Genomic DNA, 20,189 nt, shown 5'->3' on the forward strand with positions numbered 1-20,189 from the left:
GGATCCCAGGACCTCAGGATCACGCCCTGAGCCAAAGGCAGACGCTCCACCGCTAAGCCACCCAAGTGTCCCACACATGTAAATTTCATGATGTATATTTTATCTTGACAAAAATAAAGTCCTTATAATATTCTCCTTAAACTAAAAAAGAAAAAAAACCCATAAAAGTTCCTATGGATTCCAAATCAAAGGAGTTAAATTTCAAAATGGAGATCATGATAGGCTGAAGGTGTTTATGTCTTAAACTCCAGAACCTATGAATATATTAGCTTACATGGTAAAAGGGTGCATATGTGATTAAACTGAGGACCTTGAGACAGTGAGAATTTTCTGCATTATCCAGGTAGAACTAATGTAATCATAGGTTCAGGGAGGGAGGTACACTCAGGTCACATAAGGGACAACAGAAAGAAGTAAAGGCCATTTTAAGGCTACAGCCAAGGAACGAATAAAACCTCTAGAAAACAGATTTCCCCATATTTTCTCTAGAAGAACAGAATCATACGACCCATTTTGGACTTCTAGCTTCCACAATGGTAAGCTAATAGTTTTATGTTTCCTAAGCCACTAGATTTGCAATCATTTGTTACAGCAGTATTAGAAAACTAATACAAAGATAACCTTAAAATCTGTTGAAGAAGCAGGTGCAGCTTTCAGGATGAGGCAAGATTAATCCTATAGAGATTGTTATATTGATGGAATATAGTTTAAATCTCCAAGATTTCAATCTCCAAGATTGCTGCATTACTTGCAGCAATCCTAGCATAGGTGCAGGATTTGATCAGTGAAGTGAGGTCTTTTCAATGAAACATTGATAATTGGATTCTAAAACACAGGAGCATAGAGACGAAACAGAAAATGTCTTTATTCTAAAGTTGGTTCACATCTAGTTGGAGAAATATGAAACAGACATAATCCAATATTTCTGGATTATGTTAAAGATCCTATGTGAAACAAGTAGTTTGGACAACATTTCAAGATCATTTTGTAATGGGATTACAAATCTTTATAGACCCATGGAATAAGGATTTTATTGAATTAAATTCTCTTCTGCATTATGGTGGTATTTAATATTTGCTTGGCAGGAGCATGGTGAAATCATTTACAGTTGCCTCTGTCTAGAAGACAAAATACCCCAATTGGTTGGGGCAGGTAGCGAATAATTTTCCCATATAATTAAAAATATGCATATGGTTCAAGTTCATATAAATTTAAAAATAATTCCAAATGGTCAAAATGCAGATGATTCTGGACAATCTCATGCTAAATTAATGCTTTGGAGCTCCATAAGCATCTCTGGAAATGAATTCACAAAGATGACATTCACCGTCTTCCTAAAAATACAAAAAAGGCATGGAAAAATATATATAGCAGTACCAGTATATTCGTTCAGGATTCATTTACTCATTCCTTTTTAAAGAAAAGTCATATTGAGAATGCACTTTGAATCCTGGTTAGTGCTATTTAGGATATAATGGTAAAAAAAATAAAATAAAACAAACACAATTGACCCCATCCTTCAAATATTTATAGTCTAAAAGAGAAAATAATCAACAAAAATAATAAATTCATCAAATCACTACAATGTACACTTTAAATATCTTATGGTTTTCTATGTATGTATATTTATTCCTCAATAAATTCCTTTATTCCTCAATAAATCTGAAAAAATAATTAATGCAATAGTATGTATATTGAAACAGTAGAAACCCAAGTGACATAACATGTTAGGAATGCTTTTCTGCTTCAGCTGAGGCTTAAGGTATGGATAGAAATTAATCAGAAAAATGTGAAATTTATGTGAAGATGATATATGGTCAGAAATGAAAGTAGACTGGAAGAGCTAGACCTATATTATTATATTACACTATATTGTAAGGAAGGCAGGTTCTACAAGATTATGGAAATCCTTGAAACCTGGACCTTATCTTAAGGGTAATAAAGAGTTCTTGAACAATTTTATTTAATATATTGTTTCTTACTGGAAAATCAATTTGGACCATTATCCAAGATGTACTTTTACTTGAAACTTCAGATAACTCAATCATTTTGGGAGAATAATTTAGACATAACAAAAGAGTTTGAATACCAAAATTTAAATTCTGATTGGAATTAAGCCTCAATTTCCTCTTATTCAAATGCGGACCAAAATGAGCTCATTATTAGTAAAACTAGTACTTGCTGAGAGCTTTTTCTGCTCTAAGAACTTCACAGGTATGTTATCTCATTTATTTTTTTTTTTTATCATCATCTATAGCATGGAGGTGTGGAAACTAATGCAAACAGAAAATAAGGAAGTTGCTCAGGGTTACTTATTTAGAAAGTTTTGGAGTGTGTATTTGAATTTATCCTTAAGCACTATGTGTTGAGAAGGTATATGATAATTTTCATACTTCTGCATGAATAGGACTTTCTGAACAAAAAATTATTTGCAACAGAGATAATGGACAAGTCTTAGAAATTGAAGAATTATTGATTAGTGTTGTCAGGGGCTCAGGGAGGGTGAAATGAGTAGTGGCTACTAATGAAGATGTTCTATATTAAGTTATAGAGATGGTTTCACAACTCTGTAAATATACTAAAAATTTTTCAATTGTACAATTTAAATAGGTGGCTTTTATTGTATATGAATTATATCTCAATAAAGCTATTAAAGTATAAACAAAAATGTATTAATTTTAACAAGAAAAGATGGGATCTTGTAACAGTTCCTCCACATTCTTGTCCATTAAAGAACTGGGGAAATGGTTGTTACCCAGTACCTAGAAAAAAATTTCAAACAAGCACCAAAAGGATGCTTTTTTCCCCTATTTATCTGGCATACAAAAGAAAGCAACTTTCAGTTGGAGATATTCTCTTTTGGAAGTTGTACAATTTAGGTTATGACATGTCTATGAGATACGTCCTCTTGAAAGATTGTAGCTTACTAATGAACACATTGAATTGAACATCTGAACCATAAAGGTCAGGTGATCCATTTATGGTCAGTTGACTCCCAGTAAATAATATTTAGGGGAAAAACAATAGTCTTCATTAAACTGCCAGACAATTGGGCTCTCAAAACATGCATTAAAACTGTATTGAACTTGGCCACAGTAACTTCTTGCAAGATACATCCACGAAGGCAAGAGAAACAAAGGTGAAAATGAACTATTGGGACTTCATCAAGATAAGAAGCTTTTGCACAACAACAACAACAACAACAACAAAAAAAACAGTCAACAAAACTAAAAACCTACAGAATGGGAGATGATATTTGCAAATGATGTATCAGATAAAGGACTAGTATCCAAGATCTATAATGAACTTATTAAACTCAACAGCAAAGAAACAAACAATCCAATCATGAAATGGGCAAAAGACATGAACAGAAATCTCACAGAGGAAGACATAGACGTGGCCAACAAGCACATGAGGAAACGCTCTGCATCACTGGCCATCATGGAAATACAAATCAAAACCACAATGAGACACCACCTCACACCAGTGAGAATGGGGAAAATTAGCAGAGCAGGAAACCACAAATGTTGGAGAGGATGTGGAGAAAGGGAAACCCTCTTGCACTGTTGGTGGGAATGTGAACTGGTGCAGCCACTCTGGAAAACTTTGTGGAGGTTCCTCAAAGAATTGAAAATAGATCTGCCCTACGACCCAGCAATTGCACTGCTGGGGATTTACCCCAAAGATACAGATGCAGTGAAATGCCGGGACACCTGCACCCCGATGTTTCTAGCAGCAATGTCCACAATAGCCAAACTGTGGAAGGAGCCTCGGTGTTCATCGAAAGATGAATGGATAAAGATGTGGTCTATGTATGCAATGGAATATTACTCAGCCATTAGAAACGACAAATACCCATCATTTGCTTCGACATGGATGGAACTGGAGGGTATTATGCTGAGTGAAATAAGTCAATCAGAGAAGGACAAACATATGGTCTCATTCATTTGGTGAATATAAAAAATAGTGAAAGGGAATAAAGGGGAAAGGAGAAAAACTTAGTGGGAAATATCAGAGAGGGAGACAGAACATGAGAGACTCCTAACTCTGGGAAACAAACAAGGGGTGGTAGAAAGGGAGGTGGGCGGGGGGTGGGGGTGACTGGGTGATGGGCACTGAGGGGGGCACTTGATGGGATGAGCACTGGGTGTTATGCTATATGTTGGCAAATTGAACCCCAATTTAAAAAAATAAAAATAAAAATAAATAAACCCCTGCATACATATACCATACACAAATACTTACTTTCAGTGCATTACTGACCTAAATGGAATACAAAACTATGAAACTCTTAGAAGAAAGCATAGGTATAAATCTTTTGAGTTTGTATTACACTCTTAGGTACCATACCAACAGCCTGAGGAATAAGAGAAAAAAATAGGGGCACCTGGGTGGCTCAGTGGTTGAGCATCTGCCTTTGGCTCAGGTCCTGATCCCTGAATCCAGGGGTCCAGTCTTGCATTAGGCTCTCCAATAAGGAGGCTGCTTCTTCTGCCTATGTCTCTGCCTCTTTCTGTATGTTTCTCATGAATAAATAAAATATTTTTTTAAAAAGGGAAAAAATAGAAAAATTATACTAAATCAAAATTATTTTATACTTTAAAGGCACCGTCAAGAAAGTGAAAAGACAACCCAGAGACTGGGAGAAAATATTTATAAATCATAGATCTGGTAAATGACTCATGCAGAATATGTAGAAGACCTTTAAAACTAAATAAAAAATATGAGTAAAATCACAATATTATAAGTTACTAATCTTTAAGGAAATGTGTACCAAAACCACCAGACCATTCACACCCACTGAATTGGCTATATTCAAAAACATAATATAAGTGTTGGTGAGATTATGAAGAAATCACAATCATAATATGCTGATAGTGGGAATGAAAATATTGCAGCAGTTTTGGAAAATGGTTTAGCAGTTCTTCAAAATGCTAAAAAAAAAAAAAACCCAAACAAATATTCACATGACCCACTGGTGTCTACCCAAAAGAATTGAAACATATGTCTGTACCAAGACTTATACATGATTGCTTATCACAGCTTTATTCACAATAGTCAATAAATAGAAACAATGGCCATCAACCAATGAATACATGGAAGCATTGGAGTTAAAGAAGACTACCAATGTGACCAATGTCACATGGAAAACATGACTCTCTGCATGCAGGTCCTGAGAAAAGGATGAAGAAGGACATCTTGCACATTTTAATTGCAATATAATCCATTAGAGTTCCACCCCCTAGAAAATGGTAATACTCTTGATGAATAAGTATTAACTCTTTAATCATTTAAAATAGTTTTTCTTTTTTTAACATTTAATTATTTATTTATGATAGACATAGAGAGAGAGAGAGAGACAGAGACAGAGACACAGGCAGAGGGAGAAGCAGGTCCCATGCCGGGAGCCCGACACGGAACTTGATCCCGGGACTCCAGGATCGCGCCCTGGGCCAAAGGCAGGCGCCAAACCTCTGAGCCACCCAGGGATCCCTAAAATAGTTTTTCATAGGTATATGATATTGCACTTTTCAGCAACGAATTGGAACACTGAAATGTGTTACAATATGGATGAGCATCAAAAGCATTATGCTCAATTAAAGAAGTCAAACAAAAAACAAAATACATGTTCTGTATGATTCTATATGTAAGACATTTCCAAACTGGAAAATCTATAGAGACGGTAAGTAGAAAAGTGGTGGCCAAAGATTGGGGGTGAAAATAGAAAGTGGTTCTAAATAGGAATAAGTTTTCTGTTTTACGTGATCCATATTCTAAAATTAGATTCTGGAGATGGTTGCAAAACTGAAAATATACTAAAAATGGTGAATTCATGGTGGTGTTAATTGTATTTCAATAAATTTAGGTCATTCTCACATGATTTTGACATACTTTTATCTATCTTTAAAATACCTTTCCATTTCGATTCATTCATCTAATGCTTCCCTAATATTTTTATCACTTTCTTTTCAGACATTTTTTGATGATTTAACTATATTCTATTTTAATGTTCAAGTATTTTAGCATACTCATGCTTGATCAAGGCTTTCATCCTCATGATCTCAAATATCATGTTTATGACCATGACTTGTAAATTTCTTATCCAGCTTTATTTACTCTTCTCATCAGCTACATGATATCTATATCTAACCCCTGCTGAACATCTCTTCTTCAGTGTACTTTGGGAAGAACAAATAAATAAAAAAGACTATATCAAAAACAATTCCCATTCATCCACACTTTGGTTATCTTAGTAAATGGCTATAGGATCTCTGTAGCTTCTCATTTTAAAAATCTAAACATGGTCAGCCTGGGTGGCTCAGCAGTTTAGCGCTGCCTTCAGCCCAGGGCCTGATCCTGGAGACCTGGGATCAAGTCTTGTGTCAGGCTCCCTGCATGGAGCCTGTTTCTCCCTCTACCTGTCTCTGCCTCTCTTTCTTTTTCTGTGTCTCTCATGAATGAATAAATAAAATACTTTAAAAAAATAAAAAAATAAAAAATAAAAATCTAAACATGACTGGCATCTCAATTTCTCTTATTCCTCACAATCAATGAATCACCACACCTTTTGACCCCACTTATTAAATATATCTCATATGTACCCATTTCTTGCAACTCCTTGAACAGACCCTTGTTCAATCACTATTGTATGCTTTTATTAAGACACTTCTCTCTTGTCTTCTGCTGTCAACTCTTCTCCTTCATATCTAATTGGTACAGGACTGATCTTCTTAACATATATGATTGATTTTTCACCATTCTGATTGCAATTCACTAGTAGTTGCATATCGCCCTAAGGATTAAAACTCATCTTTCCTAACATTGCTCCTATCTACTTTTTTTACTTTTATGCTTGAATCTCATAGTTGTTTATTCACTTACTTTTTCATAGAGTGTGGTGTATTCTCAATGTTTTTGCTTCTTCTTCTGATTGACTGAAAACTCCTTCTTTTTCATATTCTTCTGGTTGCTTACCCTCACTCTTCAAGGCTCAACTATATGTTACTTTTTCAGGGCAGTCACTACCCAAATCCTCTTTACTCTGATTAGGGTCCCCAGTTAGGCTTGTCACTGCATTCCTGATTTCTCACTAATGATATTAATCATAATTTTTAACACTATGTATGTATAATTTATGCCTGTGTCACCTGTTATACAAGGCAAAGTACTTGTTTTGCTCTCCACTGCTTTCCTGTACCTGAGCAGTGCCTAGCACTGTGTCTGAAACACTAGGGGTACTTACTCAATATTTGTAATGGATTTAAAAATGCTCTACAGATATGTCAAACTCAATGTGTTCAATGAGGTTTCCAGGATCTCATTGCATAAATAATACTCTTTCTTTGCATTATCTCATCATCAATTTGATTTCACAAAACAAAAACATGAGCATCAACCATGAAACTACTCTGTTCAGGAAGGCACATGCAATTATTAAGGTGTGTCCATAGGTCCTAATATTATTCTATACCTTATATCCATTTTCACAATCATTGCTCTAGGAGAAGCACCATCAGTTCTCAATAAGGCTTTTGCAGGAGTTTCCAAACTAAAATATTTTCCTGTAGACTATGAAGAATTTAAAATACCATGAAGGAGGCAGCCCTGGTGGCCCAGCAGTTTAGTGCTGCCTTCTGCCCAGGGCGTGATCCTGGAGACCTGGGATCCAGTCCCATGTCAGGCTCCCTGCATGGAGCCTGTTTCTCCCTCTTTTTCCCTCTGCTGGTGTCTCTGCCTCTCTCTCTCTCTCTCTCTCTCTCTGTGTGTGTGTCTCATGAATAAGTAAATAAGAAAAATAAAATAAAATAAAATAAAATACCATGAAGAAATCCAAGTGATATTCAGTGAAAAAGTGAAGAATGAGAGTTTTATGTGGAAAAGGTCATAATTTTATAGCATGGAAAAAAGTAAGAATAGAATCTTTGAGATAGCAAGATTTCATATATTTTTATTTCAAAATTCCTGTGATAGAATTGCATTAGTCACTAATGGGGAAAAAATAATAGAGGTGAGGAAGGCTCAGCATCATAGTTTCAAATGTTCCTCACCTCACCTGTAGGAATAAAGAAACTTTAATTTTGCTGTATTATGTATTTTTATATTGTTACTGTAAAAATAGGAGTGATAACTTCCAAGGCCTTTATATATTAGAATGCAAAACATAAACCTAACAATTTGATTTTGAAATAAAAAAATTAATGCCATCATAATTGCACCCTAAAAATCAAATATTTGGCATCAAACCTAAAATAAAATGCTCAAAATGTTAGAATGAAAACTACATATTAATAATGGGAAGATCAAAGAATACACAAATTTAAATGTATCCCATTTTCATGGATTGGAATGAATCCATGCTAATTTTCCTCAGGTTTTTTTTTTTTTTTTTTTTGGTTCAACACAATCTTAATATCTCAGCAAATTTTATCCACATAATTAATAATGGGAAGATCAAAGAATACACAAATTTAAATGTATCCCATTTTCATGGATTGGAATGAATCCATGCTAATTTTCCTCAGGTTTTTTTTTTTTTTTTTTTTTTGGTTCAACACAATCTTAATATCTCAGCAAATTTTATCCACATAATTACAAATGTATTCCAATATTTACATATATAGGCAAAGTAACTATAGTAGCCAGAAGAAATTTAGAGGACTTTGCTGGATTTTAAGACTTTTTTAAATAAAGCCACAATATTCAAGGTAGTGTGGTGTTGTGAAAGGAGACATAGATTAATACCAGAATAGAGAGGTCAGACACACCACATAAATATATTCAACTGATTTTGGCAAAAATTCAAAGACAAACCAATTGAGAAAGGGTAGTTTTTTTCAAAATGGAAGTGCTGGAAGTTAAAAATAAACTTTGCATCATATATAAAAATTAATTCAAAATGGATTATAGAACCAAAGGTAAAACGTACAACTTCTAGGAGAAAACAAGAGAAACACTTGTGACCCGGATTTGACACTGACTTTGTAGATATAACAAAAATAGCACGCACCTTCACAGAAAAAAATATATAAATTAGAATCTGTCAACATTAAAAAACAACACTATGTTTTGCAGAAGTCACTATTAAGAGAAATAAAGGACAATTTACAACCTGAAAATAACTATTTGCAAATCATGTATCTGCTAAAGGTTTTGTAATCTAAATGTGTAAATAACTCATCAAATTCAGGAAGAGGAAAAGAACTTCATCACAAAAGAGAAAATTGTTTGAACAAGCACTTCACCAAGAGGTATATATACAACAAGTAAGCATGTGGAAAGATGCAAAAAATATCATAAGAGAAGTACAAGTTAAAAACCACAATGATGCATTCCTACACATCTATCAACATAGCAAAACAAAAGAAAACAAACAAATGAAAACTTGGCCATACAAAGTATCAGCCTAGAACACTGCTGGTCCCAATGTTAAATGGTAGGTTGCATTGGAAGACACATTGGCAGGTATTTTAGGAAGTTAAATAAATATGTACCATTTGATTTAACTGTTCTCTCTCTAGCTATTACCTGAGATGAAGTATTGGTTTGGTAATTTCCAGTTTATTTATTCACAAGAGACACAGAGAGGCAGAGACATAGAGGAAGAAGAAGCAGGCTTCATGCAGGGAGCCCGATGCAGGACTTGATCCTGGCACCCCAAGATCATGCACTGAGCCGAAGGCAGACACTTAACCACTGAGCCACCCAGGTGTCCCAGTTTCCAGTTTAAAAAGTCACTTATATTGTAAAGAAAGGTATAAGAGATAAAAACATTGTAAGAGTCAGAAAAAGGAGAAATCTCATACAGAATAATGAGATACATAAAAATTAAGAAAAATATAAGAAGTACAACTAAAAAGGTGCATGATTTAGAGAGGGGCTAAACAATGTGGAATGCGCAAAAAAAAAAAAAAAAAGTTCTCATTCCTCCTAGCTTGTTAGGACTCTCTTGGCTAAATTGTAATGTTCTGCAAAGTTAAACTACTTTAATCAGTCCATTTCCTTTGGGATGTTATGGAAACAGTTGTGGGACCCAAGAGAAAAATTAGCAATGCATTTCACAGTTTACTGAGGATAATGACCGCCATGTCAAAAGAACACACAGATCATGCATTATCTTATTTTAGAAATGAACAGGGACTCCCCGAAGTCCAGCCCCAAATCCAAACCCTATGGACCCATTAACATCATTATTTCTGCATTAAAAACCCTAGTCTCTTGGAATATCTACTCACTGGTCTTCAAAAATTTCTGTCAAGACAATGGATTTTTGCCCAAAGGAATACAGAAACAGGTTTCTGTGTTTCTTGAGTTTATGACACTTAAGGAAATTGTATTATATTTTAATTTATTTTCCTCTCAAAGCAAACAAACATTACTAGAAATTCAGGGATTATAAGTCAATTTAATTTGTAGCGACTTTCTAGGAATATTTTCAATCATCTACTATGTCTCCCATCTCTATCTTGAATGTCAGTAGTTCCAGATTTATTCTCACTGGTTTTCCTGGCCTCGAAGTTCACTATCTCTGGATCTCCATCCCTTTCTCCTCCATCTATGCTATGGTCTTCCTGGGAAACTGCATGGTGCTGCATGTGATCCGGACTGAGCCAAGCCTGCACCAGCCCATGTTCTACTTCCTGGCCATGCTGGCCCTCACTGACCTGTGCATGGGGCTGTCCACTATGTACACAGTACTGGGGGTGCTGTGGGGGATCATTCGTGAGATCAGCCTGGATTCCTGCATTGCCCAGTCCTACTTCATCCATGGTCTGTCCTTTATGGAGTCCTCTGTCCTCCTTGCTATGGCTTTTGACCGCTACATTGCCATTTGCAACCCATTACGCTACTCTTCCATCCTCACTAATGACAAAATCATGAAAATAGGGGTGACAATCTTATGTAGGAGTTCTTTACTCATACCTCCAGTTATCATTCGTCTAAAGTTCTTAAATTATTGCCACCCCCATATCCTTTCTCATTCTTTCTGCCTGCACCAAGACTTAATTAGGATGGCCTGTTCAGACATCCGTTTCAACAGCATTTATGGTCTGGCCCTAGTAATCAGCAACCTATTGTTGGATGCAGTGCTCATACTTATCTCCTATATCATGATCTTGCATGCAGTCTTAGCTATTGCATCACGGGAGGAGAGAATCAAATCTTTGCAGACCTGTGTATCTCACATCTGTGCTGTTTCAGTTTTCTACATCCCAATCATTGGTCTGACTATGGTACATCGCTTCGGGAAACACCTCTCACCATTGGTTCATGTCCTCATGGGCAACATCTATATCCTTTTCCCACCCCTGATGAACCCCATCATTTATAGTATCAAGACCCAACAAATACGAAGGAGAGTCCAGAGATTGTTTTATCTGAAAAGAATGTAAGTCTTGAGGTCAACTGTGAATGTATATACAAGTCAACAAGTGGAGCTTAAAAGGGTAAGAGTCAGTAAATAATAATAAATATATTTGATGACTTTTTTTGTATGTTTTCCATGTTACTCCCTCTCTGTTTCTCCCCACAACCATAACTCAATGAAACTGACTGGGCTATATTATGAACAGTTTTATAAATCAGAAAATATATATCTATTTTGTCCGAGAATTATGTTAATGTATAAAATGCATTCACTACTTAAACGTGTATCTTATTATGTCCAATTGAGTGAAGGTAGCTGGGATCCATCCACTACAGAAAAGATAAATTTTACTGGTTTAAGTCCTTTAAGCAATTACTAAAATGTTGACAATGATCTTAGTCCATTTCTACTACTCTAGGTAGCATTCTTGTTTATTGTTCAGCCATTCTCCTTGCTATCCACTTTAGCCACATGGTCATATAAGGGAGTAAATATCATAAAGAAATTGGAATATTTGGACCATTTGAAAAGTAGTGAGACGAACAACAAAAACCTAATCTTGATACAAGGATGCCTACCAGCCAAGCAATCTTTCCCTACTCCCTTCTGATGAATCATAATTGAACTAAAGATACTACAAACAGTAATTGCCAAGGTATAAAAATTGACTATTGTAATTAGTTTGTTTATCCAAATAATACAAATAGCAACTACTATTTGAAAATATTTCCTATGAGTCTACATATCATTTAAATTTCCTGCCTCAGTTAAGGGGGAAAAAAAGGAGAGAGAAAGCATAAAGTATTACTATGGCCAAGTGATACATGTTTTTCAAGTAAATTTTTTTTTGAGAGAGAGAGCAGGAAAGGAGCTGACGAAGAGAGACAGAGAAAGAGAGACAGAGAGAGGGAGAGAGAGAGAGAGACTCTCAAGCAGGCTTCACACAGCACAGGGTCTAACATGGGGCTCAATCTCACATCCCTGAGATCACGACCTGAGTTGAAGAGTCAGATGTTTAACTGACTAAGCCACCCAGGTGCCCCTAAATATGTTTCTAATTTATCTATCCATCATTATTATTATGATGGTGGTTATTTTAATTGTGGATATTATTGTTATCATTTTAAAGAGTTTATTTATTTATTCATGAGAGACACAGAGAAAGAGGCAGAGACCTAGGTAAAGGGAGAAGCAGGTTCCCCATGGGAAACCTGATGCGGGACTTCATCCCAGGACTCCAAGATCACTATCTGAGCCAAAGGCAGATCTCAACCACTGAGCCACCCAGGCACCCCTGTTATTTTTGTTCCCTACATGGATAGTTAAAAACACATGAAGGTTAAATGATAAATCATGCTTTGAGGACATGGTAAGTGATAGAATCTGGATATATTCTGTGCTTTAGTTTCAAATCACATGAAATTTCTTTCTAATCTTCCTTCTATACATTTTATTATGAAATTTATTAAATGGTTATGCAACCATCATAAAATATTTATCTCAAATATAAATGATCTCATAAAGATCACTAATGTAAATCCTGGATGGTAATATAATGTACATATTTAGACTCTGTTGGTATGTGGGTTTTCTCAAAATATTATTGCTACAATTAAATTTATATAATCAATGTAAAAGATGTATGTAAGGCAAGTTTTCTGAGGTATACTTACAAATAGTTACTTTTTCTATTTAGATGTACAGTATGATGAGCTCTAAAAAACATTTATAGTCATGCAGTCACCATCATAATAAAGATATGGAATATTTCCATCACTCCCAAAAGTGTCCTTTTACCACTTTGAGGTCAATCTGCTACCACAACCCAGGTTCTGAAAGTCACTAAACTGATTTGTCATTCAGCTTTCCCTTTAAGAGAGCATCATGTAAATCAAATTATAAACAATGTAATCTTTATGTATCTTTATTATTGCAATCTCTTGCAATAATGCCTTTGAGATACATTTTTGTTCTTACCTATATGCACAGTTTATTTTTATGGCTGAATCTTATTCTATGGTATCACATAAACTGTTCATTTATCAATGTTGGTGTTTTACAGTTTTGATTTTGAATAAGGTTGCTAAAAGTATACATACTATATGATTATAAAAGTGTTTTCCCCAAAGTGGTAGGGTTTGTTTTGATGTTTGTATCTTTACTTTTAACAATGTAGCAATAATCACACTCATAGTAATCATCATCATCATCATCACTGTAAAAATAATGCTTAGTTTATATTTATCAGATACCTATTTTATACTAGACACTGTCAAATACTACCTTGATAGTGATTATCGCTATTAGTCTTTAGAACAATTCTACAGGGTAGATCATAATCATCCAAGTTAGCAGATGAGCAAATTGAATAAGGGCATTTTAAATTACTGGCAAATAACAGTGGGACAGTGCAGCTTCATACCACTATTACCTCCGTTACTACAATTTCATTTTACGTAGCCTTATAGCCCATTGTTCAACTTGTTTTTGTTGTTGGTCCAGTTCATGATATAAGAATTTTAAGTTGTGTATTAATGTAAATATAGGTTTTCAAATGCATTACCAGTTGAGCCAATAATCTTAAATAGGCCATTCTTCTCTCAGCCAGTATTATGATATACCAAATCCTACGTAATAGGCTTTGTACTTTATCTCAAAAAGTCAAAAGTGGTGAGTTTTGTTTTGTTTTGATTTTTAGTGTTACCTTGTTCCAAGAGAATCTATCTATGCCAATGGTTGTCCAAAACTCTGATTTCCTACTTATAGGTCAATTAAAGTTTTCAAGTTTAAAAAATGTATTTTCTGTGGCAAAACCTAATCTATTTCAGTAACATTTCTGTCAATCAGAAATTTATACTCTCTGCTAGACTATATCTTTCTTCCATAGCTTTCTGCCACTCACTCCTACTCTCATATGATTCCCTTATCACTTGCATTCAAGGGGAAGCCAACATGTCCACCAACACTGAGGAATTGGGTGAGAGATGAATGGACCCCTGGTCTGCATCTGTAGTACATGGCTGAGCCTTGTTGAATGAACCTCATCTTTCCTCCTCATTCTGTGTGGGTCTCTATCCTTTTTGCAGCTTCTGCTGAAATCCGATAATTTTCTCTTGGGTCCTTCTTATTGAGGCATCCAAAATATTGGATCTTACTCAACAAGCTCTGAAACCTGACCCATTTTCTCATACTTCCCCAACTGTAACACTTGTGTCTCTGGCCCTTGGCTACAGATCCCTTTTACCCTAGATAAATCAACTCCTTTTTCAACCACCCTGGTCAGCATTTGCCATGGTGCTTATATTCCCTACAGTGCTGTGAAGAACTCCTAAATTCATTTGTTGCCCTTGTGATACAGAAGAGTACCAGTTCTCTGACTGAATAGGCACATGGTCATCTTTACTCTAATGCTGCTCTCCCATGATGACATGAGACAACTTGCTAAGAAATCTCCCTTAGATATTTAAGCAGAAAATGAGGTATTCATCTCCCTTCACTTTTAGCTTCCTGATAAAAATTCATTGGGTTTCTTTGTCTTTATGACCTGGCACTTTGAATGAGGGCCAGAGCATGTGCAGCTGAAACTGGGACCTTGAAGACTGCATCTTCCCTCTTCTTTCCCATCTGTGTCTCTCTCAGTCTCATGCTGAAAGGAGTTCTCCTACTCCTCTCTTGTGTCTAAAAGGAACTTCCTCTGCCTCCAAATCTCCTTCTTCCCTACCCTTATTCTAGTGGTACACTCTAACAGAAACACTTAATGACAGTAGACTTAGTGGAGGAAAAAAAAATCAGTAGTTTTCCAAAGGCAAAAGTGTCTTGGTATTTCAAATATATGGAATATATATGGAATTTAAATATTTTGGGACACCTGGGTGGCTCAGCAATTGCCAGGGCGTGATCCCGGGCTCCTGGGATCAAGTCCCACATTGGGCTCCCTGAATGGAGCCTGCTTCTCTCTCTGCCTATGTCTCTGTCTCTGTGTGTGTGTGTGTCTGTCATGAATAAATAAGTAAAATCTTTTCTAAAAATAAAAAAATAAATATTTTTATTAAATATAGATACATAGATATTTTCTGATAGATTTCAACTAACTCTTTATGGTAATACTTCTCAATTTTGGCAACTTCTATTTATTATAAAATAATCTTCACATATTTTTGGCATAAGTCAAGCTTTCTCCATTTATATCAATTCTCAACCTCAACATGACCCTTAAAATGTGCAATTAAATGGTTCTTTTTAAAAATTTACATAATATCAGTAAAATTCTATATATTCTTCCAGAATCTTTGTGCAAATATTTATGTATATATGATTCCATATACAAATATTTATGTGTATGTACATCCACTTATTTTTTTAAGATTTTTTATTTATAAGAGACACAGAGAGAGAGGCAGAGGGAGAAGTAGACTCCTGGAAGGGACCCCCAAATGGGACTTGATCCCAGGACCCGGGGACCACACCCCAAACTAAAGACAGATGCTCAACCACTGGACCACTCAGGTATCCCTACATCCACTCATTTATTGGAGATTCCCTGATATATACCATCTTATAACCTGAATTTCTCTTTAAAACATTTCAAGCTTAGGGGTGCCTGGGTGGCTCATATTTAATAAATATTTTATTAAATATTTATGTCATTTTACATCCCATGTTGCTTTAATTCCCTGATGAGTATCTTTTACTATTGCCAGTAACAGTCATAATTATGGCTCCTATCATGAAAAAAATGCAATTCATAATACATTTACATAATGACCAGGATGGTTACTACTACTTTTACATTTGATTTGAGGAGCAGATATGGATTCCAAAGCTTTAACTAACATATATGCTATTAATTTTTAAATTTCTATCTCTAACAAAATCTTTCTCCTGGGATTCCTGAGTGGCTCAGTGGTTGAGCATCTGCCTTTGTCTCAGGGCATGATTCTGGAGTCCTGGGACTGAATCCCACATCGGCTTCCCTGCATGGAGCCTGCTTCTCTGCCTATGTCTCTGCCTCTCTCTCTCTCTCTCTCTCTCTCTCTCTATTTCTCTCTCTCTCTATCATGGATAAATAAATAAAATCTTTTAAAAAATAAAAAAACCTTTCTCTTGCTTCACACTGAAAAATTAAAATGTTTGATGCCCCAAGATTACCTAAATCATTATGTCTCGTAACTGACATTATGTGGAGAAAGAAACCTCCTTTCTCTACCCTGTAGGTCCAGTGTTTGTGGGATACAGATTGAATATATTACTGGCAATAATAGCAATAAATAATATTCTTTGATTTTCACTGTGTACTATGTACTCTTTTAGAAGCTTTGTGTAAATCGTCTCATTTAATACTTTCAGCAACCTTATAAAACAACCATATAAAAACAAATATAATGCTTACTATAAAGATAAATACATAGAAACCCAAAGAAGGTAAATACTCTTTACCAAGGCGATACATCTGAAATTCAAAACTTAAACTTAAAAAAAAACCTTAAACTTATAACTCAAATGCTCAACTACTAGATCACAATGCTAAATATGTATTATTTTCTCTGAACTATAAAAAATAACATGAAAAAATGTCTGAAAGCCTATTTATGTGGGATTCCATTTTATCCATTTTTTTAGTGCATGGGTTGTATTTTTACTTTTCCTTTTCTATACTTTTCCTATTATTCTGTGTCAATATGAAACTGAAGATAGTTATTGAGTTATTGTGCTTTAAATCTGTTCTAACTAAACTCAAAAATTATAGTCTAAAGTGTCCTTGATCTGATACTGTCCTGAACAAAATCAGCAATAAAATAAATAAATAAGATTTTAATATGACCTCAAAAACTTACTGTTATTTTCCTCTCCTTATATTGGCATAATATAAAAATATCTGATATAATTTGAAGTACTCTGCAATTAGTACAGTTACAGAGAAAATGAAAAATTAAACTATATAGTTGACATCAGTATAATTTCTTGCTCACAGAAAAGATCTGGATAAACTTCTCCTGAATTTCCTTGGTCTTAACTCCATAAATGATTGGGTTGAGAGTGGATGGTACCACCACATAAAGATTGGCAAGGAGGATATGTACATGGAGTGGTATATTCTGGCCTCCAAAATGGTGAGCAAATAATGAAAAGGCTGGAGTATACAACAGTAAAATAACACAGATGGGAGCCACAGGCACCCAGAGCCTTGAGTTGGGCATCTTGAGAAGAAATTCTAAACACCATACAGAGTATAAGGGCATAGGAAATGATGACAAACACCACATCCAGGCATGTAGAAAAAAGTGTCACAATCACCCCATAGTAGATGTTGACTTTGATGCTATCACAAGCATACCTGGCACTGCCCAAATGTTCACAATATGAATGATCAATAATATTTCTTCCACAGTAAGTAAGCTGATAAACCACAAAAACCAAGGGGAAGCAGATGAAAAACTCCTAATCACAGATGCAATGCCCATTTTTCCAATGATTGAGGGGCTTAGAATGGTAGTATATCTTAGTGGATAACAAATAGCTACATAGTGGTCGAATGCCATGGCCAGCAATATGGCAGACTCTGCCACAAAGATGAAGTGTATAAAAAACCTCTGGGACACACAGCAACCAAAAGAAATACCCCATCTTGGAACCAGAAGATTGCTAGCATCTTTGGCGTGGTGACTGCGGAGAGAAAGATATCTGCCAGGGACAACATGGACAAGAAGAGGTACATGGGCTCATGAAGACTGCGTTCAGTGAAGATCAGAAATAATAAGAGGGTGTTGCCTACAACAGCAACTATGTACATGGAACAGATGGGACGGAAATCCATATGTGTGCATCTGTTAGTCCTGGGATCCCAATCATGGTGTAGCAAATATCTCTAAGGTTGGTGTGGTTTGAAGAGATTGTCATCTTTTACTCTGTCTTCTGGTACTGGACACTGGAATTGAAAAGTGAGAGAGAGAGAGAGAGAGAGAGAGAGAGAGAAGGAGAGAAAGAGAGAGAGAAATAGAGAGAGAATGAAAAATCAGAGTTATTTTATCAAGTTTAAGTATGAATTTTGGCATTACAATAAAGTTATTGTCTTTAAAAAGGATTGGTAATCAGTAATGATTCAAGATGACAAGCCAGATAAACTTCACTGACATGAAAGTTACCATGATTTTATAGAGCTAATGTTACTGGTAATGCAAATGGTTATAACTATAATAATGAACATTTATGGGTTTATAATTTGGTCTAGACTATGGTTGATATATTATACTTATTGACTTAGCATCATACATGAAAGTCTCTTAAATGCTCTTGCACATCATGCCTTTCCTTCTTGTTTGAATGATCATTTCCACTAATTAACCTTGATCTCTTTCTGGTGATTAATCACACACTCCAGAAATAAAGTGTTCAGAATATTCGTTTGGCCTTTGTAGAGTTCAACCACCAAGTCATTAACAACCATTATTTCTGTAATTAAAATAAAGTCTTTCATCACCACGTGAAAATAACTTGGAGAGAAAGAGAAATAGATGTCTAGACAGTCCTAGCTTTGCCCTGTGCTGTATTAACTTAACATTGTACAAATTGGAATCATGTTCTCTCTTTCTATAGTCCTAGTATGCAGTTGAAACAATACTATGCGGAAGAACGACTCCTCTAACATCATTCTAACTCAGCATACAGTGTCCTATCTTCCACACACATTACGTTTCTCCCTTCATTCTCTCTTGTCTCCACTGCATTTTTCTCCCATTTATTCCTTCGAGCTTGTGTTCAAATTTTGTCCTTTCTTTCCCTTCCTTTTTCCTTTTCTGGTCAAACTTTAATACCGTTACTGGAGGAAAGAAAAAGGCAGCTCATAGGTAAATGAATAACAACAAAAAGGACTTGCAAACACATGCAAGAGTTAAATAAGTTAATGAATATTTCTTTAAGGTCTTCTGTGACTAATACTATACTAAAGAAGAAATTAAACATAAACCATATATATCCCCTATTTCAAGGAACTCCTACTCTTGTGAAGATCATAGGACATAGACACAAACAATCACCCTTCAAAGCAGATCAGGATAAGAATGATGGGAAACATACAGTCACATGTATATAACAGAAAAGACATTACCTTTAAGTAGGAGGTAATGCAAAGAATCACTGAAGTGTTGTCAGTAGATTTGTTTATCAGAAAACGTTTAGACTTTCTTTTTTTTTTTTGTATATTTTTTATTGAAGTTTGATTTGCCAACATACAGTATAACACCTAGGGCCAGTATAACACACTTTCAGGAGACTATCATTAGCAAAAAGAGCAAAGGCAAGTAAAAACCTAAAACAAAAAATATCTAAGTCATTGCAAAAATCAAGTCCTTAGAGTCTTAATGGCTTAGACACATGAGAAATATGAATGGACAAATAGGTTGTGCCTTAAAGATTCAGAGTTTTAAAAGTCAAGCTAAAGGCTTTGAGTTTAGTTCTCTATACTAAGAATCGATTTCTTATTCAACAATATTTACTGGAGGATCCCTGGGTGGCTCAGGGGTTTAGCGCCTGCCTTCGCCCCAGGGAGTGATCCTGGAGACCCAGGATCAAGTCCCACGTCAGGCTTCCTGCATGGAGCCTGCTTCTCCCTCTGCCTGTGTCTCTACCTCTCTTTCTCTGTGTGTGTCTCTCATGAATAAATAAATAATATCTTTTAAAAAATATTTACTGAAAAAAAATATTTACTGGATCTCTAATATTTTACCACAGTTTAAAGGAGAACATAATGGAATCAAAATTTAAGATTTATCATTTCAAAGAAGTCTTCGCTGATGCTTATTTTTTAATCTCTACTTCCCAATAGCAC

General features: G+C 35.3%; 1 protein-coding gene and 1 pseudogene across 1 annotated transcript; one reads left to right on the forward strand and one right to left on the reverse strand.

Annotated features, from left to right (window-relative positions):
• The first annotated feature begins 10,445 nt into the window (after window positions 1-10,445).
• On the forward strand, window positions 10,446-11,390 carry LOC112912420 (olfactory receptor 51V1-like). The gene has a single exon (XM_025989121.2). The coding sequence runs from the start codon at window positions 10,446-10,448 to the stop codon at window positions 11,388-11,390; it is 945 nt and encodes a 314-aa protein (XP_025844906.1).
• Window positions 11,391-17,313: 5,923 nt separating this feature from the next.
• On the reverse strand, window positions 17,314-18,262 carry LOC140594515 (olfactory receptor 52Z1P-like; annotated as a pseudogene).
• Between the last annotated feature and the right edge of the window lie 1,927 nt (window positions 18,263-20,189).

The sequence above is a fragment of the Vulpes vulpes genome, chromosome 11 (genome assembly GCF_048418805.1).
Source record: "Vulpes vulpes isolate BD-2025 chromosome 11, VulVul3, whole genome shotgun sequence".
NCBI lineage: Eukaryota > Metazoa > Chordata > Mammalia > Carnivora > Canidae > Vulpes > Vulpes vulpes.